The sequence below is a fragment of the Bombina bombina genome, chromosome 1, assembly GCF_027579735.1.
Source record: "Bombina bombina isolate aBomBom1 chromosome 1, aBomBom1.pri, whole genome shotgun sequence".
NCBI lineage: Eukaryota > Metazoa > Chordata > Amphibia > Anura > Bombinatoridae > Bombina > Bombina bombina.
The window spans coordinates 1381503392-1381531136 of NC_069499.1; the positions used below are offsets into that span (position 1 = coordinate 1381503392).

At 36.3% G+C, this 27745-nt stretch overlaps 1 protein-coding gene across 1 annotated transcript in view; it reads left to right on the plus strand.

The window, feature by feature from the left end:
- Nucleotides 1-24503: 24503 nt before the first annotated feature.
- The window catches only part of MEX3A (mex-3 RNA binding family member A), a 27814-nt gene continuing 24572 nt past the window's right edge, over nucleotides 24504-27745 (plus strand). The window contains exon 1 of the mRNA XM_053704476.1: nucleotides 24504-24884. Coding sequence (XP_053560451.1) covers nucleotides 24572-24884 — 313 coding nt within the window. The 5' untranslated portion in view covers nucleotides 24504-24571. The remainder of the gene's footprint in view (nucleotides 24885-27745) is intronic.

A 27745-nucleotide genomic window follows, 5' to 3' on the forward strand; every position in this document is an offset into this window, starting at 1 on the left:
ATATAAGTTGTACCATCCGACTTCATAAGGGATGAATAAACAATTAAGCCCCTGCAAATCATGCAATAACATTTTCTGAGAACAAATATTACTGCCTCTTTAAATTTAAAAAGGAATGCCTTCTTTCTTTAACTTCAGAAATTTGCATGCAAATTAAGCAGTAAATTCTATTACAATATGCACATTGCTTTTAAATAGATATTGCAATGAAATCCCTGCAGGGAACCGCAGAGCACTGCCAGTGGGTCGTAATCGGATAACAACTTATGCTTTTAGAAACAGAATGTATAACAAACATTTAATACATGAAAAAACAATACTACTTTAAATGTAAAATGACAATGAAATATGGGTACTGTTATCCCAAGGCAACGGATGAACTGACACGGACAAGCAGGGAACCTTCATGACACTAAAGCATTGTGCTCCATGTAAGACTGGCTCTTTACATTATGCATTTCTCACAAATGACGAACAACAGTGTCGGAACTTCCGAAGACCGGAAGCAACCTAAAAGGAAGCGCATCCATATTAGCCTCCTCCCATGCTTGCTATCAAGAACCTAGTCCTCCCCTTTTCATGACAAACAGTAATAAGGAGGAAGAAACGGTCTTGGCGCCCTTTACTTTGGCGCCCTGTGTGACTCCGCCCCTCATGGGCGTAACACCAGCTAACTCCTGGTCGCCATGTTCAAATACATATGGCAAAGGATCTATGGTATATAACCCTCACTTAAACTGTTATATAGCCACAACTACAGTGAAGCCCAAACAGTACAATAAAATAAACCGATTTAGCTTACTGTCCTCCACAACTACAGTGAAGCCTAACAGTCCACACCGGATCAACAAAGCCCTGCTCAAAAGTGGGTTAAATCAGCTCCCGGTCGCCATTACACATAACAAGACACCTCCGGTGTATACACCGCCGCTCCACATTACCATCATGCAGCAGGCAGCAGCTAAATATGGCCATGACCCATCGTGAGCTAAATCCCCTGGGAGTGTAATAAAAACTGAGTTTACAGTGGTAAAAAATAAAAATATGCGCAGACAGCTTGTAACAACAGACCTAGTCCTCATACAAGAAAAGTACTGCGACAAGCTGTCAGGGAAAGAGCTTTTCACTGATAGAGCCCCTGAATCCCATAAATAAATGTATGTGCAGAACTCCCTGAGGTGTATTTTGAGAAATACCCTATAGAGGAATAAAAACTGCACTTACCTCTTATGCTGTCCGACAGCAAGACAGCCTCAAAAGGGTTCAGAGGGTCCCTCCTGTAGTCCTGCAGAAAGATGAAGCCTGAGTTAGATTCAGCTTAGGCCATCACAGAAAGGGCAGCATCACAGTATGGGAGGCGCAGTGAGAATTATGTCCCACCAGTTCCCATTGCTTTGAAGCCACCAAATGCTTCTCTTTTTGCATCGAAGAGACTGATTTGGTCTAGGCTAAACCCCAGAACAACGTAGCACACTGTGGCACCACTTAATAAACACTTGATTGAAGAATCTATAACTAACACCTCACTCTGCCTCTTCCTATCACTAACGCAGGCAAAGAGAATGAGTGGGGAGGGAGGGAATGGAGGGGCTATATATGCAGCTCTGCTGTGGAGCTCTTTGCCTCCTCCTGCTGACCAGGAGGCGATATCCCACAAGTAAGGATGAAATCCGTGGACTCGTCATATCTTGTAAAAGAAAATTATGTTTTAAAATATATTCAATAGCTTCCAATATAAATAGTTTTGTAATACAGGCATATATAGATCTTGTTTCAAATAATAAGATGCTGCTTATATTCCTAATTCATGCGCAATATTGGAATATAAAGTACTAACGTTGCATGTTATCCATAGAAAGTTAGCAGTATTTTGAATATTTCGAAGTTAATATAAAAAAAGATGTGTACTGTCCCTAATATGTACAGGTAATGCAATGACAATCTTTTGTAGAAATTGATCAACATAGACAGAGAGATTGTATGTGAGGTTCCCAATGCCGGCAATTATGGGGCGACCTGGAGGATTTTTTTTATCTTTGTGGATCTTTGGCAAATGGTAGTAATGTGCTATACTTAGATCTGTAATTGTAATACAATTTCTTTCCTCCTTATTGAGAATACCCAAATTACCCAAATCAAACCCTTTCTCTATTAATCAAGGGATTTTCAATTTGTCATCACATCCCCTCACTATAGAAGAAAGAAAAAAAAGTACTCAAAAGGAGGTCTTTCTTATTGCCCCCCTAATCCACATAATGCTTTTAACATCTTTGTTGATGTCAATAGGTTAACCCGGAAATTAAGACTTCAAAAATATTTTGCAGATAAAAATTTGAAAAAGAAAAGAATGGATACCACCAATTTACAGTTTATTTCCACTGACCCAACATTACATAAGGATGATTATTTTAATACTTCCACTAACATCCAATCTCCAACATCTTGTCTTTACAATGATTATATACATACTGGAGTTAGAAACAAATCTAACTTTAATCCTACGAACATTAATAGTCATCTTATAGATCTTTATCAATATTTAGTGATAGAAGATTTGGAAAAAAAATCTGCATCACATAACAAAAAGAGCTACTATAGGAGTATAAGGGAAAATAAAGATTTGCATAATCTTCAGAAAAACCATGACATCATTATTCACAATGTGGAAAAGGGAGGGGGAATAATTATTCAAAATATTGGGGACTATCTTGAAGAAGCACATAGGATTTTTAGGGGTCAGCGAATATTATCAGATTCTAACAAAAGACCCCACCAGTTGTTTTTAACTTACTTATTCTCTATTAATAGACAAAGGGTTTGATTTGGGTATTCTCAATAAGGAGGAAATACATTTTCTTAAAATTACAGATCAAAGTATAGCACATTACTACCACTTGCCAAAGATCCACAAGGATCAAAAAAATCCTCCAGGTCGCCCCATAATTGCCGCCATTGGGAACCTCACATACAATCTGTCTTTCTATGTTGATCAATTTCTACAAAAGATTGTCATTGCATTACCTGTACATATTAGGAACAGTACACATCTTTTATATCAACTTCGAAATATTAAAAATACTGATATGGACAACATGCAACGTTAGTGCTTTATATTCCAACATCGCACATAAATTAGGAATATCAGCAGTATCCTATTATTTGAAACAAGATCTATATATGCCTGAATTACAAAAACTATTTATATTGGAAGCTATTGAATATATTTTAAAACATAATTATTTTATTTTCCAGGATTCTTTTTATTTACAAATCAAGGGAACGGCCATGGGAACCAGGTTTGCCCCTAGTTTTGCCAACCTTTTCATGTTTTTTTTTTTAGGAGAAATATCTACTCCTATGGCCCAGGGGCAAACCTGTCCATTACATTGACTATTTGATTTTTTTATGGAACGGCAACATTAATTCGGCCAATCTCTTTATTTCTTATTTAAATGAGAATAGTTTAGGTTTGTCCTTCATGGCAAGATCATACTGTTGAATTTTTAGACCTTATTCTTAGTTGGAACGATTCCAACCGATTTGAGTCCAAAACCTTCTTTAAATCTGTAGACAGTAATAGTTACCTAGAATTTTCAAGGAATCACCATAAAGGATGGATCAAAAACATTCCCTTTAGCCAATTTAGGAGGATCCGAAAAAACTGTTCAAAATTGAAAGATTTTGAAGATTAGAGCAAAATATTATATTAGAGATTCATTGATAAAGGATATCCCTCATCCTTATTAGAACATGCACTGGACAGAGTTAGAATTTTGGATAGGGAATCTTTGCTTACCAATAAAAATAAAACCATTAGAAATCAACATGAAGATCCAAACAATGCACAAAAGGTATTATTTATCACCCAATGTAACAGCAATCACAAAAAAAATCAAAATATTTCTGAACAGACATTGGCAAATAATACAAAGGGATCCCATTCTGAAAAATATAGTGGAAAATAGACGGAGAATAGTTTACAAAAGAGCACCAACATTAAGAAGCAAATTAGCACCCAATAAAAGGGTCAAACATAAAGAAATTCTCACTAAGACTAACAACACAAATATAAGTTCAGGTTTCCACAATGGGAATCATCCTTTTGGTCTTAAAGGGATATACAAGTGTAACAAGAGGGGATGCACGCATGGAAATATATCAATTTTGGCAGCAAATCGTTTAGGTCAAATACCACAAAGGAAAATGTTATGTATTGTATCTTGTAGAGTGCTTATGTGGCATTCAATATTTAGGTCATACCTCTAGGAAGGTTAGAGCCAGATGGGGTGAACATTTTCGGAATTGTAAAAATTATAGAAATGGTCAAATTAGACATAGCATCCCCAATCACTGTTTATTTATACATTCAGGTAATCCAAACATATACAAATTTATGCCAATAGATTATGTTCCAAAATCCCAAGACTATAATAGATTAGTGAGACTCAGACAACGGGAAACTTTTTGGATCAACAAATTCAAAACTTTATCCCCCCAAGGTCTAAATGCCAATGTAGATCTGGCTGCTTTTATCTAAATGCTTAGGATAAACATGCCACTTATATACAGTATATAAAGAAATCCTTTCCACAAATTTGTCCCCGTTTTCATTTTATATTTCTCCATAATAATTGTTTTTTCTATGAACTAATGTTCACATATTGACATATTTGTTCATTTACAACTAACATACAACACATTTGGGGTCCGATATCAGACACAACAGATTAGGCTATTTCCTCAACATTTTTGATATTTCCAAAAAAAAAAAAATTTAAACAAATTCTTTTTACTCAACACATATAGAACATTTTTTATGATAGAAATAGATACACATAGATCTCTTCTAAACATCACCATTGTCACTTTAGGCGATTGCATGTCTTGTACAACTTTCAAGTTGTTTGGCTCTGGTTTACCAAACATATTACATTTTTTATGTACATATACATTTTTTTTATTTTTAGGCATTCTTTTATTACCTATTTTTTTGAAAGTGTAATATATATATAATATATATAATATATATATAATATATATATATATATATATGTAGGTTTTTATTAGGCCCTAGTTTATGTACTATTTCAATTGAGGTTTCTTATATGGTTAAATCTGAGCGTCTCATATTGATTTGTGCGGATGCAATTTTGTAACAAATTTGTCTTTTAAATTATTATTGCAAGGTTTGCAATTAATTAGCCTTTATTGAATACGTGGTACTACTTACCAACATATTTTATGTTTATATCTAAATTTTAAATGAATATATCTTTAGAGATGATATTAAGAGGGACAGTCTACCATAGAATTGTTATGTTTTAAAAATATAGATAATCCCTTTATTATCCATTTTCCAGTTTTGCATAACCAACACAGTTATATTAAAGGATTACTTTCTGTTATAATTTTTAAGCTAAACAACTAACATATTAAAGTTAATAAACATTAATTAAAACCTACTGACCTATATTTTCTCCAAAAACGAAGTTTCATAACGTTCTAAAAGTTATATCTTTATTCGCCGATGATGTCACGTTATCCTGCCCACTATTTTCAGCACTGCATGTTCAAAATACTTAAACCAATAACTTTGTGTTTAAAGCGCCATTTTGAAACCTAGGTATTGTAAACGGATTGGTACAGAGCAAAGGATACCCACGGAGTGGGTTTGGAAAACAATTAATTTGCAGACAAGATTTCTGATATACGGTAGAGATTATGTTAATGAAATGCTATTGATAAAAAGCGTATTTGGGGTAGTTAGTTAGTAACAGGCATAGAAAATATTTACTTACAGTGGCCCTTTAATACACTTTTTTACCTATGTGATTACCTTGTATCTAAGAACCTTTTTCCAGCCCCCTGATCACATGACTGTAACTGTTTATTATCTATTGTCTTGCAGTTAGCATTGTGTTGGGCTAAATCTTAAATAACTCCCTGTGCCTGTACACATTGTTATCTATATGGCCCACGTGTACTTTGTCTCTGTGTTGAAAAGGAATTTAAAAAGCATGTGATAAGAGGCAGCCCTCAAGGGTTTAGAAATTAGCATATGAGTCTGCCTAGGTTTAGTTTAAACTAAGAATACTAAGATAAAAAAGCAAATTTGATGATAAAAGTAAATTTGAAAGTTGATTAAAATTACATGTCCTATCTGAATAATGAAAGTTTAATTTTGACTAGACTGTCCCTTTAATTAACATGTGCAGGTTTAGACACAGGATTGGTAACTTTGTATTTGGGGTGGTTCAATGAGATTGTAATGTTAGGCTTATATAACCATTATTAACTTGTTGTATTCAATAAGCCTGATGAAACGACCAGTAACCGGTCGAGAAACGCGTTGCAGCTAATAAAAAAGTGTTTTTATTTTACCTTTATCACGGCTATTTGCTAAATTTCTGATCCATATCAGTAAACATTTGCTGTTGAGATATTTTTCCTGCACATGATTCACTTTACGTATAATCACTGGTTACCAGCACACCTTGATTACAGCAGCTGATACAGATTTCCTGGACGAAACCCACGGAGGTTTCCACCGTCACATACGTGACCAGTGAGCTGATCACTGTGAGTTTCAGCCTGCTATCCAGCACGAGTGCCAACAGAATTGTGAGTTTAATAAAATTAACTAAAGTTCAACAAGCTAATACATTACCAATAACATGGTCAGACCATTTAGTTATTAGCATTGAATTACGTTGGCCTACATCACCAAATAGGGAAACAACATGGAAATTAGACAATTACCTATTGAAAGACCCTTTGATCAAAACACAAATCCAAAACTCAATTGAGGAATATTTTAGTTTTAACGATGATTCAGACCTTCCCCCACACAGTGTATAAGAGGCCCACAAGTATGTATTAAAGTGAATGTAAAGTTTCATAAATGAGTGCCCGGTTTTTAAAAATACTATTAAAAACAGGGGCACTTTTATTCATTAAACTTTACATTGCAGCATGTTTTTTTTAAATACTGACCTTTTTCTTTAGCATACACAGACCGCGCACCTCCGGCTGCATCAGATCACAGTAAAAGAGTTAATGACCTCAGCACTGATGATGCGGATTGGCTGCTATTCATTTCTTCCTCTTTTTTTTAAACTTGCAGCTGGACAGTAGCTGAAGTATAATTTTTTACACAGGACTTACTCGGGTGAGCTGAGGAAGTTGTGAGGTAAAATATCTTCCTTTTTTACATAGAGATTCTCAGGTGATATTTTCCTGTCAGCTTTGTACAGTTATGCTGCATCACTTTTAAGTGATTTAGCATATGAGTATTATGTCCCATTAAGTCACTTGATCGGCAACATCTTTCAAACTCTCTCAAACCTCTTCTCTCTTCCATCTCCTTGTTTTTTTATATGATTGCATTTGGCAGCTAAATGATGGCATGAAATATTTTATAATAGCAGTAAACTGGAAATCTATTTAAAATTTAATTTATGAAATAAAAAGCTTAATTTTGACTTTACTGTTCCTTTAAAACGTTTTAATGAAATTTAGTTTTGTTTTTTTTAAATGAATCAATTAAATATTTGAACTAACCCTGATCTCTTTGTTGTCTTGGGGGGTGGTGGGGGGGTTGCAGTTTTCTGATTTACCCTCCACTGAGAAAAACAGCACATGTGGCTGTGCATGTCATTCTGCCCATTGGGAAACAGCAAACTTGCAGTGATGTAATTGGGGCCTCCCTGGGACTCCTCGCCCAGCAGATCACCGTTACCAGTAATGAGGATCTAAGCTGAATTAATCATATGGAAGGCATGTACAAAATGTAGGAAGCCCTTGGTTTGCACTGCTTCAATTTACGCCATTTCACAATAGCGCCGGTGTTGGGTAGTCATGTGATCACTATCAAATAGACAGCATTGACCATTGTGTAAGAAAAGTACATTTTTAAATCTTGCCAAAATTACTTTTTATAGTACCTCTGGAGCTGCAATCCACCCCCTTAATAGCACTTAAAGCCCCTTATCAGCACTTACCAACTCTGCTGTGGGTTCTGATGCAGTGCACTGATTAAGACAGCAAACACATGATGCACTGTCACGTGTGATGGCAGTGCACCCTACTGCGCATGCAAGCTTGTGCCCACCTGTGTTCGGCCAAATGCAGAACTTGGATTTCTGCATCCATATATGGTAAAAGATGGGGGTAGTTTGTGTATGAGAACTGGTGGTTTATAAGCAAGACACATTTTTGAAATGTTATGTTCATCTCCTGTTGTCCCTTTAATTCCAGAGCCTTCTTATAAAAAATAAGAGACTGGGAAAGGATAGAATACCTGCTCCCTGCATACTACATGTGAGAACAGGTACAGTACAGTTTCTATTTGAATTTGGTTTCTTCAAGTGACAGTGCAGTACTTTACCTGTACACTTGAAATTGCAGAAAAAAACTAATACATCTAAAAGGGCTGTAGCATGTTAAAATATTTTGTCATGCTGTTTTTTATACGGTTTAGAATGCTATTTAGCATTCATTTCAAAGCTTTAAACATAATGTACTGTATTACTTATGTCAAGTTTGTGAGGGGTCTGGCACATAACTCCTTCACTTCCCCTTGATTTATATTATATACTTGAGTTCATTTTACACCATTTTGTTTCTACAACCATTCTTTCAGGAACAGGACTCTGGAGTAAATTGAGGCTACCTGTATATATTTTAAGTGACAACATTTTGCAATAATTTAATGCAAAAAGCTTTCATCTTTAACTGTTAAAAAGCTGCAAAACACTGAAGCTTGAACAAAGATGGCTAATTAATAGTTTGGTGTGCCGATATAAAACTCCCTGTTCTGAGTAAATGATGGGTTACATGGATAAAACTGGCTCCTAAATTATTCCCAGAACTATCAAGGGACATAAGATATCAACAACCACTGAACGTTCAAGTCACCTCTTAGTACCTAAGCATTTTTTCATTGTAGACACCACAGCAGTTATAAACTTTATTAAATGAGCATTGCTATGCTGAATTGATCATACATTTAATTTTGTATTTCTTATGGATTTTGTATTTCAGTTTTTTTCATGATTCAGGTAGAGTGTACAATTTTAACAGGAAGGTCACCCTCCAAAAGAGATCCAGAAATGTTCAGCTCAGCTGATGCATTCTTGTCCCAGCCAACAATCAAGTAAAGAGACAGTGAAGTCAAAATTAACCTTTAATGATTCAGATAGAGCACCCAATTTTAAACAATTTTCCATTTCACTACCATTATCTAAATGTGCACAATCTTTTTATATGCACCCTTTCTGAGACACTAGCACTAGTATGTGCAAGATTCACAGGATATACTTATGCCTTTTGTGGTTGGCTGATGGCTGTCACATGATTCATTAGCAAGGAATATGTAACCAACTTTGACATTTGTCAGAAAAAAAAATCTACTACGGATTTGAAATGTTTTTGCATTCTCTCTTTATTATACATTTATTGATTATACTATTCTACTTTGTTTAGCGACACTTAAAAGGGTCCACTCAATGCAGTAGAATTGAATAATTAACAAGTGCATAATAAAAAAGACAATGCAACAACACTTACTCTGAATTTCAAATAAGCAGTAGATTTTTTTTTCTGACAACTTTATTTTTTCTCCCATTTTCCGCCCTCCTGTATCATGTGACAGGCATCAGTCAATCACAGACTAGTATACTTATACCCTGTGAGTTTGTGCACATGCTCACTAGGATCCTGTTCCCCAGAAAGTGTGAATATAAAAAGATTGGGCAAATTTTTTAATGGAAGTAAATTGAAAAGTGCCTTAAAACTGCATGCTCTTTCTGAATCATAAACTATTATTTTGACTTGGGTATCCATTTAAGTTTCACTATTGTTCTTGGCTAATTGTGAGCCCATCAGGGGGCAGCTTTAAAACATGGTAAAAAGTCCCTCTCAGTTTTGTCACTTTATGTTTTGTCAGCTTGCTGATAGCTTGCTTCCTGTGCCAGAGATTGATGCCAGCCTGAGTTTTAGAAAAAGATAAGAGGGAGAGGGGGTGTTCTATAACAAGATACTATTAGAAATATTTAATGACAAGGTAGAACTCCACTTTAGAAAGGAAAATATACTCCACGGCTAAAAACTATAACAGAGTTATGTTTAATGGAGACAGAAAATTGGGTGGTTATAGGGCAGGAGTCCATAAACCATTCTGTCACAGAATAGATGAACCAAGTCACTGTGAACCATGACCAGATTATCCCTCTATTTACTTACTTTATCACCAATATGAATTAATGCCTTTAGGATCTAGTTGCTTTCCCTGACACTTCTTTATATAATAATAGAGACCCTCAAAAAAGTATTTATTTTCGCGTACATGAATGAACAGAAAAAAAGGCCTAAGCCCATGTTGACAACTATTACTGACCGATGGATAAAGGTAAGCTGGCATACAGGAGCAACACCCTAAACTCATCAGTAAGGTGTATAAGCTGCAGGCCAAGAGGGGCATGCTGAGGGAGGTAGAAGGGGAGTACACAAACCATCTGTTAAAACTGCCTGCAGTATGGGCACAGAGTGAAACAGACTGGAGCTTCAGGATTTTGGTAGGGAACAAAAACCATGCTGAACAATCAGAGAGCAGTGCTTCTGAAATGTTGAAATAGCATCCAAAGTGAGAATGCTTTCTCCATTTCTGGAAACATCCTGAATCCACAGAGGTCACTACTCTATTCACATCTAGTGGAGAAGATTGGCTTTCGTAATATAGATTTAGAGGCATACTCATTGGCCACTAGGGAGTGAACGAGCAACTACCAATGACACTCTGCCCACGTCATGAGAATTAGACCAGGCTGTGATGCTGCTCTCTATACCACCATGTCCTGCAACTTTCATGCTGTTCTAGGTGGCCAGAACAGCCACTTGCCCAAATTTAGCAAGCTGGGTAGCATTATGAAGTAGCCAGGTGAGGTAGTATAATACCTTGCAATATTACCTAATATATGTAAAGCACTAATTAATTATTATTATTATTATTATTTATTTATAAAGCACCGACAGATTCCGCAGCGCTGCCCATGGGTACAAGGATAACAGTACAGTGGAGAAACAATACGATAAGACACAAAATTTTACAGACAAATACAGGGGGAATTGAGGACCCTATTCCCATGGGAACTTACAATCTAGACGATAACATAGATTAACATAAATTGGTTTAATAATAAATTGTGCAGCAAATATTGAAATAACAGGTGTTTCCAAAAAATAGATCCTGGGGTAACACTGCTATATACCATTATATGTTATAGCTTCTGTGCTGCCCTTTGTGCCTGGACTACCTTTTTCTGCTACTGCTGTGTCACAGCTCCTGTGCTGCCTTAGATGAAATGACTGTCAGTCTACCCCCTTGCCAAGAGTTTCACTGTTGTAAATCAGCTCTAATGAAGGTGATCTACAATGCAGCTGGGCATGTAGGGTTACATGCTAATTGAGTTCAATGGGATAACTAAAAGGAGGAGAGAATGTTAGTGTATATTATATGCATCCCTGCACAGGAGAGTCTTTAAGGAGCGCTTGAGCATTTGAAAACTAGGGGAGAGTCTTGTGGAACGAGGCAGAGAGTTCAACAAAAAAGCCGCCAGTCTGGAGAAGTCTTGTAGACAGGTATGCGAGGAGGTAACAAGAGAGAAGGAGGTGATGGGCAGAGCAAAGGGGACGGCAGGGAGAGTATCTGGAGACAAGATCAGAGGTATAGCGTCGAGCTGTGTTATTGACATTTTTGAAAGTTAGAGTCAGGATTTTGTGTTCTATTCTGGAGGTTAGAGGAAGCCAGTGAAGGGACTGGTAGAGAGGTGCAGCAGATGAGGAGCAACGAGAAAGGAAGATCAGCCTGGCAGAGGCAGTGATTATGGATTGTAAGGGAGATAGACGACAGATATGGTGGATGGAGTTGCAATAGTCAAAGTGGGAAATGATGATAGTGTGGATTAAAGTCTTAGCTGTGTCTTGTGTGAGGAAGTGGCAGATTTTGGAGATGTTTTTAAAGGCGGAAGCGGCAGGAATTGGCCAAAGACTGTATGTGGGGAGTGAAATAGAGATTTGAGCCAAGTGTGACCAAAGGTTGGGGTAATAATTTGCATTTTGCTGCATACTTTTAATATTTTTTTATGCATACTATTAATACAACTTCTAAAGTGTAGATTCATTACTATTTTTACTTTATATTTTCAAAAAATTTTAAACTGATTATTTTAAAAGTATTATCATTTATTTGTAGAGCGCCAACACATACTGCAACACCAATTCTTTTATTGAGCACTATATTGTAAAATGTGTCCATCACATATAGAGATGTAGGGTAAACCACCTTAGCAATAGACACAGCTCTCGCTATATAGATAAGTAATGGAGTTTCAAATGTATATATGTGCGGTTTTAATTTTGATCACATCTTGTGACATGTTTCGTTTTTTTTCCCCCCTTTTCTGATTTTTATTTTCCCCCTTCTCTCTCGCTCACCTCTACTAGCCACAGATGATGATAGAGACTTTTAAGCTTGTGTCATGGAATGTGGGCGGCATAACCTCTCCAATAAAAAGGAAGGCCATAATTAAGCAATTAGGTAAATCCAAACCTGATATCGCCTTCCTACAAGAAATCCATCTTAAAGCGATAGAAATAGCCAAACTTAAAACTAGATGGGTTGGAGAAGTTATTGCCATCCCACATGATTCCCGGAAAAGAGGTGTAGCAATCCTTTTTAATAAACACTTAGAATATAAGATTGAAGTTAGCCACTTAGATCCTGAAGGATGCTTTCAAATCTTAGAGATTTTACTTAATAAATCATGCTTTATTCTTTGTAATATATATGGCCCAAATAGTGTTGACAGGGTGTTCTTTAACGACATGACAGTCATATTACATAAGTATATCGGTCAAAACCTAATAGTTGCAAGTGATCTCAACCTGATTGTAGCACCGAATTTAGATAGATTAAACAAAAAAGTACCAATTAAAAAGGGACAGGAAGACCCACATACTACAGAAGTTTTGTTTTCAGTTAGGATTGCTGGACATTTGGCGTATTCAGAACTCAGACCTTAGATCTTATACCTCCATTTCTAAAGGACATCAGTACCTATCTAGGATTGGCATGTTCCTTATTTCAGAATCATTAATTAGTCTTAATCTTAAAGCTGACAGTAAAGATATCGTAATTTCAGATCACACTATTATATCACTAGATTCAGATGCATGTTCCTTACAATCAGCTAACAAACACAACATTTATTTTCCTAAATATCTAGTTAATAATATTAATTTTCAAAATTGGCTAAGAGGTAAATGGAGAAAATTTTATAGCTATAACTCTACATATTCAGAGAAGGCTGAGGTGTTTGGGGAAACAGCCAAGGCTGTGCTACGGGGAGAAATTAAAGCCTATATGTGTCGACTTAAAAAAAAAAAAAAGAGTTAAGCAACGTGAAATCCAATTGTCCAATCAGGTCAAAAATTTCTATAAAGCCTATCTAGATAATCCTACTAAGTCACGGTGGGCTGGTAATGTGAACGCTAAGACGCTAAGAGATATCTTAATTAAACAAAAAACAGCCCAGGAGAATCTTAGACAAAGAGTCTTATTTGGGGGTCATGTGGGCAGGTCAGCTAAATTTCTTGCCAGGATCACCAAACCAGTTTCCAGAAATATAATTTCCGCCATTAGAAGAGGCGATGGTAGATTCACAAGCAACTCAGAAATTGAAAGGGTTTTTTTTTTATTTCTTTAAAGACCTATATAAATTTGATGGATCAGACCCAGTCAAGAAAAAGGAATTCTGGGACAATATTAAACTAACTAAACTTTCTTTAGAAATTATGTCAGAAATCAATATGCCCATCTCCATGTCCGAAATATCAGAAGGTATTAAGTCAGCAAAGCTAAGCAAAGCGGCTGGTCCAGACCTTCTCCCTATAGAATTTTACAGAGCTCTGCAGGAACAAATTACTCCAACCTTACATAAGATATTCAATTTTTATTTTTCAGAGAATACTAAGGGTTCTCCGTATTTTGCTGCCTCTAACATTTCCTTAATCCTCAAAAAAAAAAAAAGTCCCAGATCTCCCACCCTCATACAGACCTATCTCACTGCTGAATGCCGACTATAAACTCCTTACATCTATCGTAGCCAATAGACTAAAACCTCATTTAGGTATCATAATACACAAGAATCAAACAGGATTTATGCTCAGGAGAAACCCAGTGAAAAATATGCGGAAGGCTATGTTAGTATTGGATTTTTTTCTGGAACAAATTTAAATTTTCCAAACGTAGAGATTTAGCTGACCAGGCCTTATTGGAAGTTGGCGCGGAGAAAGCCTTCGATCGCATTAGTTGGGATCATCTTTTTATTTTCTTTGGAACAATTTGGTTTGACAGGCTATTTCAATAATTTTACAGTTCCCCAATATCTGCTTTAATTATTAATAATTCCATCTCCCAGCACTTGACTCTACAAAGGGGCACCAGACAAGGTTGCCCGCTTTCTCCACTTCATTTTATTATTTCATTAGAGCCATTGGCGATCCTTTTGCGTCAAAATCTTGAAGGAATCCAATTAGGCGGATACAAGCTGGTTTTATCACTCTAGGCAGATGATCTACTACTATTTTTAAGTAATCTTAAAAGGGACAGTCAACACCAGAATTTTTTGTTTTAAAAGATAGATAAATCCTTAATTACCAATTCCCCAGTTTTCCATAACCAACACAGTTATAATTACAGACATCCCAACCTGCAAAAACTAATTTCAGGGAGGTGGCTTCTCCTGCTACTGCGCCGCTCCCCCACCAGTTATATATTGGACACCTTGAAACCCTAAATAAGATAGAGACTTATCATTAAAGTAGCTTCCCACTAAAGTCACATTAAATAAAGTAGCTTTATTGCACAACCACATACAACAAACCAATTTTCCAGTGATCGTACGGTTGTTGAATGCTTAAATATTTTAGAATACGAAGTTTAATTACATGCAGTAAATAAGGTAGTATTTGTTTTTTGTTTTGTTTTGGTTACTGATGCATGCTTTGAGGGTTCTATAACGTCCCAGCAACTAAAGGCATTCCTTAAATAAACACTTTTCCTGATTTGGGCCACATTGGATCATGGTACTTGGAGTTTCAGGGAGATTGCATTTGATTTGCTGGCATCAAGGAGCCACTATTACAATCAGGGAGACTCCCTGAACTTCAGGGAGAGTTGGGATGTCTGTAATTATACACGTTTTACCTCTGTAATTACCTTGTATCTAAGCCTCAGGTACAACTTGCAATGGTAGATGAATACAGCACTTAGTGTAAAGGTGGTGCACGGTGTGGGAGGTAGCTGCAATCACCTCTGTGATAATGCATTCGTAGTAACACCAGCACCAATATCTTGAGTTCCAATATTTTTATTAGAGGTTACATAAAAAGCAACGTTTCGTGGTGAACCCACTTAATCATGCTACTTGTATCACATTGTTTCAAACAATTTATATCTTTCTTTGGCGCCAACTGGCTTCAATTTTGGCAGTTTTGCACCCCCTAGTGGTTACCAATAGTAATGTGTATACAAAAGTGTTAAAAACAAATGTATATGACTAAACAGATTATATATGGCAATTATAAATGTACAAGTACTTTAACATTACTGTGCATACTTATATTATCACAAATATTTAACATACTTATATTGATTTTTCAATTTTAATATCTTATTATAATATAATCTCAAATAATGTAAACACATAGGTAAAGTATCTTTGTTGTTTTTGACTTATCATATAAAGAAAATTTCTATACCAAGAAATCTTTTCATATAGCGAACTCTTATCATATAGTGAATTTTAATTCTGCATATAGTTATAATTTGAATGGTAATAATGTTAAAGTCATAATTTCATGGTTTAAGGGAATTTCTTTAAGAAAAACAATTAAGATCAAAATCCCTGTTCAACCCCCTGGGAATAAGAGTATCCAATTGATATATCCATCTCATCTCTTGTTGTTGGAGGATTTTTTCTCTATTAGTCCCATTGCGCTGAACAGGGATGTGTTGTATGATCTGCCAGCGTAGCTGGCTTACACTATGTCCTTTTTCTAAAAAGTGTTTGGAAAGGGGTGCCTCCAAATTCTTTTTCCTTATGTTTGACCTATGCTGACTCAATCTATCCTTTACTTTCTGTGTGGTCTCTCCTAAGTAATACATAGAACATGGGCATTTTATGAGATAGACTACGTAACTAGTGTCACAAGTGTAAAATCCCCTGATGTTGTAACGTCTGCCATTATGTGGATGATAGAAGTTTGGACCTTTTATAACTGAATTACAACTAACACATCCTAGGCAGGGGTAACAGCCATTCCTCTTTGCTTGCATGTATGTTTGTGTATCTTTTCTCTCTGATCCCACATCACTTCTTACAAGGTGGTCCCGGATATTCTTTACCCTCCTATATGCCATTAAGGGGTAATCCCTAAACTGTTCAATACTAGGGTTACAATCCTTAAGTATATGCCAATGCTTTTTTATGGCTTTTGCTACAGCTTGGCTATGTGGGCTATGTTGAGACACAAATACTAGTCTATCTTGTTCTTTAGTTTTTTCTTTAGGTGCCCTAGGTGTGGTGATATCTTTAATTGTTTCACTCAACAATTGTGTAGGATATCCTCTCTGTTTAAATTTGTTTGACATTTCCAACAGCCTTCTATCCTTCACTTCTGGTGTACTTACTATTCTCTGTACCCTTAATAATTGACTCTTGGGTAATGAGTTGATAAGGCCTTTTGGATGGAAGCTGTTATATTCCAATAAGGTGTTCCTATCGGTCTCTTTTGAAAAGATATCTATGTCTAGTCTGTTATGTCCTTTAGTGATCTTAGTGTCAAGAAATGTTATACTCTCTTCACTATATTTCAAGGAAAATTGTAAGCCCCTTACCATAGTATTAAGTTCTCTTGTGAATTCTTCTAGTTCTCCAATGCTGCCCCACCACACGCCAAACACATCATCTATATAGCGCCACCATACTGTGCCATACTGTCTAAATAGATGATTTTCATAAACTTGGCGCTCTTCAAACTCATTCATATAGAGGTTGGCGTATGATGGGGCAACATTGGAGCCCATGGCTGTACCCCTTATCTGTATGTACCAGTCATCCTGGAAAAGAAAGAAATTCCAGTATAGTACCAGACGCAGTAAATTTTCCAAAAAACAACATTGTATTTGTGAATAGCCACCACTGACCATCAGCACTTTTCTTATAATTGCAATACCTGTTTCGTGACTTATAGAGGTATATAAACTTTTAACATCCATTGTGTAAAGTATATATCTATCAGACTGCAATTCTAAAGATTTTATTTTATCCAAAAAATGACCTGTGTCTTTCAGATAACTGGCCATTTTTACCACTTCTGGTTGTAGCAGTTTATCTAGGTACATTGCTATATTGGTATATACTGAACCTACACATGACACAATAGGCCTGCCTGGTGGTCTAGTGGGGTCTTTATGGATTTTGGGGACCGTATAGAAAATAGGTATTTTTGGGTCCTCTACCTGCAAATAATTAGCCAATTTCTTATCAATTATTAACTGATTTTCTGCCCATTTCACAATATGGTTGATTTCTTTTTGTATTGCACCAAGGGGGTTGCTAGATATTTTCCTATAAGTGGAGGTGTCACTGAGCTGGTCTCTTATTTCACTAACATAATAATGTTTATCCATCACTACTGTGGCACCTCCCTTATCGGCCCCCTTAAGTACAATACTATTATCACTCTTTAAACTTTTTAATGCCTGCTGATCCTGTTTAAAAAAATTGATAGGCTTGAACTTTACGTTGTTTTGTTTTTTTACTTTATTTTTGAGTGATGCAATTTCTAAATCCACCAGTTTAGTGAATGTATTAAGGCTATGGTTGGCTAAATTAGGGTTAAAGTGACTCTTCTTTCTAAGCCCCAAATTATCCAAATTTAACATATTGTGTTCTTGATCTTTTTTTCGGTTGTCAATGGAAATATCGTGCATCTCATTAAACCAAATTTTTAACTTTACATTTCTGTAAAATTTATGCAAGTCTTTAGTTACCAGGACTTAAATTTTTTCGAATTAACTAAAGACTTGCATAAATTTTACAGAAATGTAAAGTTAAAAATTTGGTTTAATGAGATGCACGATATTTCCATTGACAACCGAAAAAAAGATCAAGAACACAATATGTTAAATTTGGATAATTTGGGGCTTAGAAAGAAGAGTCACTTTAACCCTAATTTAGCCAACCATAGCCTTAATACATTCACTAAACTGGTGGATTTAGAAATTGCATCACTCAAAAATAAAGTAAAAAAACAAAACAACGTAAAGTTCAAGCCTATCAATTTTTTTAAACAGGATCAGCAGGCATTAAAAAGTTTAAAGAGTGATAATAGTATTGTACTTAAGGGGGCCGATAAGGGAGGTGCCACAGTAGTGATGGATAAACATTATTATGTTAGTGAAATAAGAGACCAGCTCAGTGACACCTCCACTTATAGGAAAATATCTAGCAACCCCCTTGGTGCAATACAAAAAGAAATCAACCATATTGTGAAATGGGCAGAAAATCAGTTAATAATTGATAAGAAATTGGCTAATTATTTGCAGGTAGAGGACCCAAAAATACCTATTTTCTATACGGTCCCCAAAATCCATAAAGACCCCACTAGACCACCAGGCAGGCCTATTGTGTCATGTGTAGGTTCAGTATATACCAATATAGCAATGTACCTAGATAAACTGCTACAACCAGAAGTGGTAAAAATGGCCAGTTATCTGAAAGACACAGGTCATTTTTTGGATAAAATAAAATCTTTAGAATTGCAGTCTGATAGATATATACTTTACACAATGGATGTTAAAAGTTTATATACCTCTATAAGTCACGAAACAGGTATTGCAATTATAAGAAAAGTGCTGATGGTCAGTGGTGGCTATTCACAAATACAATGTTGTTTTTTGGAAAATTTACTGCGTCTGGTAATATACTGGAATTTCTTTCTTTTCCAGGATGACTGGTACATACAGATAAGGGGTACAGCCATGGGCTCCAATGTTGCCCCATCATACGCCAACCTCTATATGAATGAGTTTGAAGAGCGCCAAGTTTATGAAAATCATCTATTTAGACAGTATGGCACAGTATGGTGGCGCTATATAGATGATGTGTTTGGCGTGTGGTGGGGCAGCATTGGAGAACTAGAAGAATTCACAAGAGAACTTAATACTATGGTAAGGGGCTTACAATTTTCCTTGAAATATAGTGAAGAGAGTATAACATTTCTTGACACTAAGATTACTAAAGGACATAACAGACTAGACATAGATATCTTTTCAAAAGAGACCGATAGGAACACCTTATTGGAATATAACAGCTTCCATCCAAAAGGCCTTATCAACTCATTACCCAAGAGTCAATTATTAAGGGTACAGAGAATAGTAAGTACACCAGAAGTGAAGGATAGAAGGCTGTTGGAAATGTCAAACAAATTTAAACAGAGAGGATATCCTACACAATTGTTGAGTGAAACAATTAAAGATATCACCACACCTAGGGCACCTAAAGAAAAAACTAAAGAACAAGATAGACTAGTATTTGTGTCTCAACATAGCCCACATAGCCAAGCTGTAGCAAAAGCCATAAAAAAGCATTGGCATATACTTAAGGATTGTAACCCTAGTATTGAACAGTTTAGGGATTACCCCTTAATGGCATATAGGAGGGTAAAGAATATCCGGGACCACCTTGTAAGAAGTGATGTGGGATCAGAGAGAAAAGATACACAAACATACATGCAAGCAAAGAGGAATGGCTGTTACCCCTGCCTAGGATGTGTTAGTTGTAATTCAGTTATAAAAGGTCCAAACTTCTATCATCCACATAATGGCAGACGTTACAACATCAGGGGATTTTACACTTGTGACACTAGTTACGTAGTCTATCTCATAAAATGCCCATGTTCTATGTATTACTTAGGAGAGACCACACAGAAAGTAAAGGATAGATTGAGTCAGCATAGGTCAAACATAAGGAAAAAGAATTTGGAGGCACCCCTTTCCAAACACTTTTTAGAAAAAGGACATAGTGTAAGCCAGCTACGCTGGCAGATCATACAACACATCCCTGTTCAGCGCAATGGGACTAATAGAGAAAAAATCCTCCAACAACAAGAGATGAGATGGATATATCAATTGGATACTCTTATTCCCAGGGGGTTGAACAGGGATTTTGATCTTAATTGTTTTTCTTAAAGAAATTCCCTTAAACCATGAAATTATGACTTTAACATTATTACCATTCAAATTATAACTATATGCAGAATTAAAATTCACTATATGATAAGAGTTCGCTATATGAAAAGATTTCTTGGTATAGAAATTTTCTTTATATGATAAGTCAAAAACAACAAAGATACTTTACCTATGTGTTTACATTATTTGAGATTATATTATAATAAGATATTAAAATTGAAAAATCAATATAAGTATGTTAAATATTTGTGATAATATAAGTATGCACAGTAATGTTAAAGTACTTGTACATTTATAATTGCCATATATAATCTGTTTAGTCATATACATTTGTTTTTAACACTTTTGTATACACATTACTATTGGTAACCACTAGGGGGTGCAAAACTGCCAAAATTGAAGCCAGTTGGCGCCAAAGAAAGATATAAATTGTTTGAAACAATGTGATACAAGTAGCATGATTAAGTGGGTTCACCACGAAACGTTGCTTTTTATGTAACCTCTAATAAAAATATTGGAACTCAAGATATTGGTGCTGGTGTTACTACGAATGCAGTATCTAAGCCTCAGCAGACTGCCCCCTTATTTCAGTTCTTTTGACAGACTTTTAGCCAATCAGAGCTGACTCCATGGTAAATTCACGTGCATGAGCTCAATGTTATCTATATGAAACACGTGAACTAATGCCCTCTAGTGGTGAAAAACTTTTAAAATGCATATAGATTAGAGGCGGCCTTCAAGATTTAAGAAATTAGCATATGAACCTCCTAGGTTTAGCTTTCAACTAAGAGTACCAAGAGAACAAAGCAAAATTGGTGATAAAAGTAAATTGGAAAGTTGTCTAAAATTACATGTCCTATGTGAATCATGAAAGTTATTTTGGGACTTGACTGTCCCTTTAAGGCGAATTTGCCGCGACTATTTGATGATATACATAGGTTTGGTGTAATTTCAGGTTATAAAATTAAATTTGTCAAAATCAGAACTCCTTTGGTTATATAAAAAGACTGATAACAATATCAATCATCCATTCACAGATTACTTATTTAGGCATAATATTTAAGTGCCAATCCTGAGGACTGGTATAGCTTAAATTTTCCCAAATGCTTTAATAACTGTAAAAAAAAAAATATATTAGATGACTGGTTTAACTTACCTATATCTTTGACAGCTCGTGCCATGCTGATTAAAACCTGTTTCCCAAACTATTATATTTAATCCAAAATATCCCGGTGCCTATCCATAAAGTCGATATTCAAATGTTCAATAAACCCAGTTCCAGGTTCATATGGAAAGGCGCCAAAGCTCGGATAGCTATACATCGTCTTATAAATACCAAGCTTACTGCAGGACTGGCCTCACTAAAATAGTCATAGATTGGATTACTGAAAAGAAACAGGTCAATTTTCTGACATGCGAGTCTAATCTTGTTGCCCCCTTCCATTTGAATGCATTATTGCATTGCCCAATAACTTTGCTACCATCTACCGTTTTTAGCCTAATGACCTTTAAAACCTTGTCGTAGCATGGCAGAAATACTGTTCTGAATCTTGCTGCTCACCATATGTCTTGAAATTCCTCCCAATTACGGCAACCCTAATTTTCCTCCAGGGCTGTCAAATGTAGCTTTCAGACAGTGGCTGAGTAAAGGTTTAAAGAGGGTTAGTCAAATATTAAGACCTGATTTCGTTCCAGAAACATTTAGCGATTTATGCAGGAAATTTGGACTATCAAAAAGAGACTTTTATGCATTTCTACAGTTAAGGCATTATATTTCTGAACTGAAACAAAATTTTGGTTTAGATTGGTCTCTTGGTGCGTTGCATAGCAGAATCAATTTATATCAAGCTGGCATATATTCCATTTCCTCTCTTTACTAAATCAACGCCTCTCGTTTGAGCAATCAGTATAGTAGCCAAATAGATAAAATATTTCCCAGACATCAATATGCAGGCAGTATCAGATAGCTTTAAAATAACAGATAAAGCCTGGGTTCTGACGGCGTGGAGAGAGTCCCAGATAAAGATAAGATTGGCAGTCTATTTAACACCAGAGATTCTGTCCAGATGGTACAAGTCAAATATTTTATGCTCAAGATGTAGTGCGACCCATGCTGGCCTTTTTTCATTGTTTTTGGGGATGTCCCAAAATTATGCCGTTCTGGGCTAAAATTATGTACTGGATGAATTGTATTAACTTTAGCTTTCCGCATTCGACCATATGATGTTTTTTTCTTAGCCAAATTTCAAGGTGTTTACAAAAACTTTAGCTTAATTAATACAATTCTGTTTATAGCTCGTAACCTTATTTTAAGGTAATGGAAAGCACATTCTGTCCCCAAGTTTGCAGAGCTTAAACAAGCTTTGATTACACAATATACGCTAGAACAGTACAATTTACAGAACCCTACTAATGCGCAACTAGCGGTATTTTTAAAAAAAAATGGACAGAGTTTATTCTCATCCTGCCAGAGACGGCACAAATTCAATTAGTTAAACCATTGGTTAAATCATCCTATGTTTAACTGAACGTGTATGCTGGGCATCTACGTAATTCATGGCTGGGCTCTGAGAGTGATTGAGAGAGGAGGGTTCCCCCCTTCTTGTCTGTTTTCTTCCTTTCCCCTTCTGTCTCCTTTTCTTTTTCCCTTTTTTTTTCTTCTCTTCCTTGTTTAAATACTCCAGGATACAATCTAACCCTGTCTTCTTAATGAGAAATTATACATTGTGAACAATAATGGGTAGTCCCCGTTAGGGGAAGATTTCGGTGTAAAGATTGTTAATCTGTAATTTTGTAAAATCAATTCCAATTCTGGAGACAGATGGTCTACATTGACGGTCCATTGGTGACCCTCATTTATTTGCATTTAACTTGGTTTCACTTGGGTCTTGCGTGGCGCCATATTACTTTGTTATGTTTTTTTATGTTTATCTTGTTTTTCTTTTACCTTGATTATAGGTTCTCTCCGAGTATGAAAAGATTACAATGTATGCAACATAAAGCCGCTTAATATTTTTATATAATTTAAAAAATTCCATTTTTGGAGATAGATGGTCTATATGCACAGTCTGCCTTGGACATTCATATATCTTTTTGTAATTTAGTATTGTTTGGGTCCTGCGCGTTGCCATTTTATTATGCTGTGTTTGTGTCTCCATTCTTGGTTATAAATAAAAATTAAAAAAAAAAAAAAAAGACACAGCTCTGAAAGTATCCTGTGATTGGCTTTGTAGCACTGGCGGACCTTTTTAAAATAATCTCACGTGAGTGGATAGCCTTAGGGAACCTGAGCATTACAGCATTTTACTGTTGCACTATTTGCCCCTTTTAATGATTTGACCAAGAAGTAAAAATTATTTTAAAAAAAGAAAGTTTTATATCTGCATTTATCATAAGGGATTTTGCTCAATAAAAAAAGATTAGAAAATATACTGTTAACTGAAAGTGTTTACAAAAATAAATTAAGGGAGATCAATTTGCTGTACATCATGTGCAAATTAGTGGCCAACAGTATTCCTCAACTATCATAATGCACTTTATTGAAATATACCTCATAAAACTATTGTGCCCCCACAATATAACAGCTTACACCATTACTTCTGTTTATCTTTTCTCACTAGTTTTCCCAATAGTTTACAACTTTATGACAGGTTACTTCCTCAAAACCTTCTTTATTATCGTAGTTTACCTCATAACACTCTACCTTCTCCCAAACTATTATTATCGGAAAAGCCCTTACGTCACAGGTAAACCTGGCCGTACCTTAGTTTTAACCTTGAATTCTTGAAATATTTCCGCATAAAATCAGTTAAAGCATAATTAACAGTCTTAAGCAATGTTATTTAGTTTTGGGCTTCTACTCCCCAGGTAGGACTGTCAAGCAGACTGGCACTCCCTACCAGACCTTGGCGGGCGGCAACACCAAGATGAGGTGCGAAGAACTACAATTCCCGGCATGCCCAGCGCAGACCCAGCCAGCCAGCCCCCAGCTGAAGCATGCATGCAGCAGACACAGCCAGGGAATTTAAAACAAAAGAGTTTCCCTACTGCACGCTGGCCTGGGCCGTCCCCGAGTTCGCTTTGCCAGGCGTGGCTAGGGTGGTGGTCTCCCAGAAGCAGACAGGGGGCTGGCCAGATAAGGGGAGGAGGTGGGCGGAGGAGGGGTAGCCCCCCTTCCCTCACTCTCTCTCTCCCTCTCTCTCTCTCCTCTGCTTCTGTCTTTCTTTCCCATTCTTTGTTCCCAAGTCTTTGTTAGCCATGCCTAGCCTGGTGGTATCAGGGATGATGGAGACTCGGAATGGGGGCATGACAGATCTGACCAAGGACAGAGTGCTGGAAGATGACCGGGCTCTGCAGATTGCTCTGGACCAACTCTGCCTACTGGGTTTGGGGGAGCCGGAGGAGGACAGCAACAATAACAACAACAGCAGCAACAGTAACCCCCCAAAAGGGGAGAGCAAGTTGTGCGCCCTGTACAAAGAGGCAGAGCTAAGACTCAAGAGTTCCAATACCACAGAGTGTGTCCCTGTGCCCAGCTCGGAACACGTGGCTGAGATTGTGGGTAGGCAAGGTAAGTGGTCCTGCTGTACCCCTTGCACAACACTGGCACTGCCATCCTGGAAGAACTGCTCTTGGTTGGGATCTTTTGTTGTCTTCCTGATCTTAGCTTACTCTGCATACTTGCAAACCCCACACGCTCACATATTGTTTTGTTATGGTTTTCTTTGTGCTCATCTTCCTCTGATAAGATTTGTATTTAACATTATTTTATATATATATTTAATTGATTAACTAAAGCACTAGAAAAGATGAGTTGAAAATGAACCCAAAATTTCTGTCCTTAACAGGAAACCCATGATATCAGGCCTGGGTCCTATTGTTTGGAAGGATGGGACTTTGTCACACCCCCACTGATGCTGCTATGTTCAGATGCAGGGACATGACAAAAACCACATGTGCCAATCCCCATGCCTTTTCCTTTGTGCTCTTTTATAGTAGAAACTGAGTGTGTCTGAATTTTTTTTTGTCATAAAATAGCAAAACATGATTTTGGGTGTTATCAATTTTAGTATATTTATTTTTGTATATGGGAAATATTTTTCTTCCTGTCATAATAAATAGAACCTTGGGAACTTCATGATATGAGATCTGGAGTAAGACGGTAAAGTTTATGTAAGACTTTGAAATCAAGGACCTATTTTTGCCAATGGGTGTAATAGGGGGATGCTTTTCTTCATTTGGGTACGAAGGGAAGGTTTTGCACTGGGTTCTCAAATGCCATATTGCTGTAGATGTTTGGAATTGGTGAGTTGACCCCTGAAGTTTTCTAAGCCCAGAGTTAAAAGGTTGTTTCCATGTTAGCCATACTTCTGTTGTAAATTTCACTTACAGGCTTTGTTCTCAGTTCTCTTGGAGGTAGAATGATTCAGGGAGAAACTGTAGAGTTAACCCAGATGGTTGCCACACCCACTTTCCCCTTGGTCTCTAAAGCCGTTCTCCCAGATCTGTAGAGGATGATGTGGGCACTTTAATGACTAAAGATTAGCCCATGTACCAGTAACTTAACCATAGTATGCACAAGGTTACCTAACTTATGTGAGGCTGCTTGCCAATGAAAAGTTTCATCAGTCAGTTTCACTCTGCTTGTTATCTTTTGTTTTGACCAGAACAATGAAAATATTTTATTGTATGTGGTGCAAAGAAAATCCATGAATAATGTGATGAGAAATATTTATAAAAAAACATCTAAAATATGAAAAAAATGCAGAGCTTGACTTTTATTTGTTTTTAAAAGCGTTTAAGCAGAGCCAGGATTCCTTTTCTACGGAGCTTGCAGTCTAAGTCTGGAACGTTTAGCGAATTTAAAAAAAACTATATTTTTAGGTTTACTTTATTAAAATGTTTTGTTTCATCACCTAATTAATAGCTTGCCCTGGTCTTCTGCTACATCATAAAGTAACTTTGTTGAGTTCAAATGCACTGGTAAAATCAAGAGAGCTGGTCACTTACGTCTTTGATGTCAGGTTGAAGTTGTTTATGGCAGATATAGTACCCAGTGGATGGACAGGGACAATGTTTATGCTCCCCCCCCCCCCAAAAAAAAACAAAACAGGTTACAAAAATATTAAAGGTGGTAGAAGATTAAGTATGTCTAGTATTGAGGGAGAAGCATCATGCTTTGGGTAATTGCACCAACCAAAACCTGGGACAGGCTATGGGAACAATCATGGGGTTTAACTGTTAGGGTTTTTGCTTGCAGGATGGAGACTTCATAAAGAAGTGGGTGTATCTAGAGATTTACACACAGAAAGTAACAGTTACACTCTGCGGATATTTGGATGGTGATGTTTTTTTTTTTTTCTCCATACTGCTTTGGAGCGCAATATGTTCCCCATATCTGAGCTTATCACCTCTCTGGATTGATTCTGTGTTTGCCAAGAGCTTTTTACATAATATTTTTACATTGATCTTTGGTGAATTTGTGGTATAACTCCCATCATCACTATCTAAAAGTGGCCTTCAATTGTTTCCATCCACTGTTTTGAAGAATATTTCATTGTGCCAGTTTGCTGCACCACTTGGAATCAGTTTATTTGTATTCTGCTTAAAAACCCAACCCTGTGCTTGTCTCTTGTATTGATTATGATTTATTTAAAAATCACAAAAAATGTGTGTGGGGAAGAATTTAAATAAAAAAATAATAATAAAATATATATATCACAATTTTAATTAGAGGAGGGGAATGAAAATGAGACCAGCCCCCAAACGCACCAGTGCTTCTAAAGGCAAATGATAGACTGAGGTTGAATTATGGAGCACATGAGCTGTCAAGTTGAGAGTGTCTTTGTTCACTTCGACACGTGTATCGTTGGCACTGTATGTAAATAAACTGCAGTTGTACTTGCAATTAAAAGCAAACCTCACTAAAACAAGGATATTAGGTGTAAAGTGCTGTTAAAAGAGAACATGAGGTATCATTTTGGGTACCCTATAATAAGAAATCTGTGCACGTAGTATGAAAATACAGCACAAAGAGTGGTGTTTTCTTTTTTTGGGGGGGCACTCTGTTGGTTCACATGGACATTTTGTTTTTATTATGCTGTGTTCTAGCAGACAATGTGTTACTAAGCTTAGTAACTGTTCTGGAGCAGGGTGAATTTTTGCATTTCTTACTGTGTATTTTGTCAAGATTTCTATTGATTCGAAAGCTGACAGATGTTTTCGGATGTCTTCCAATGTTTTAATGTGTCCAGTTCCTTAAAAAAAAATATATATTTATATACATACATGACAGACAATGGAAGCAGACTGTTATCTCAAATTGGTATATGTTTAAAAAAATGTCTGTGCCATTTGCTGAATTTTTTTATCTTTTTTTTTTTTTTTTTAAAGGGGGGTTATAATAACTGTGCATAATATTCCTGCCCCCTT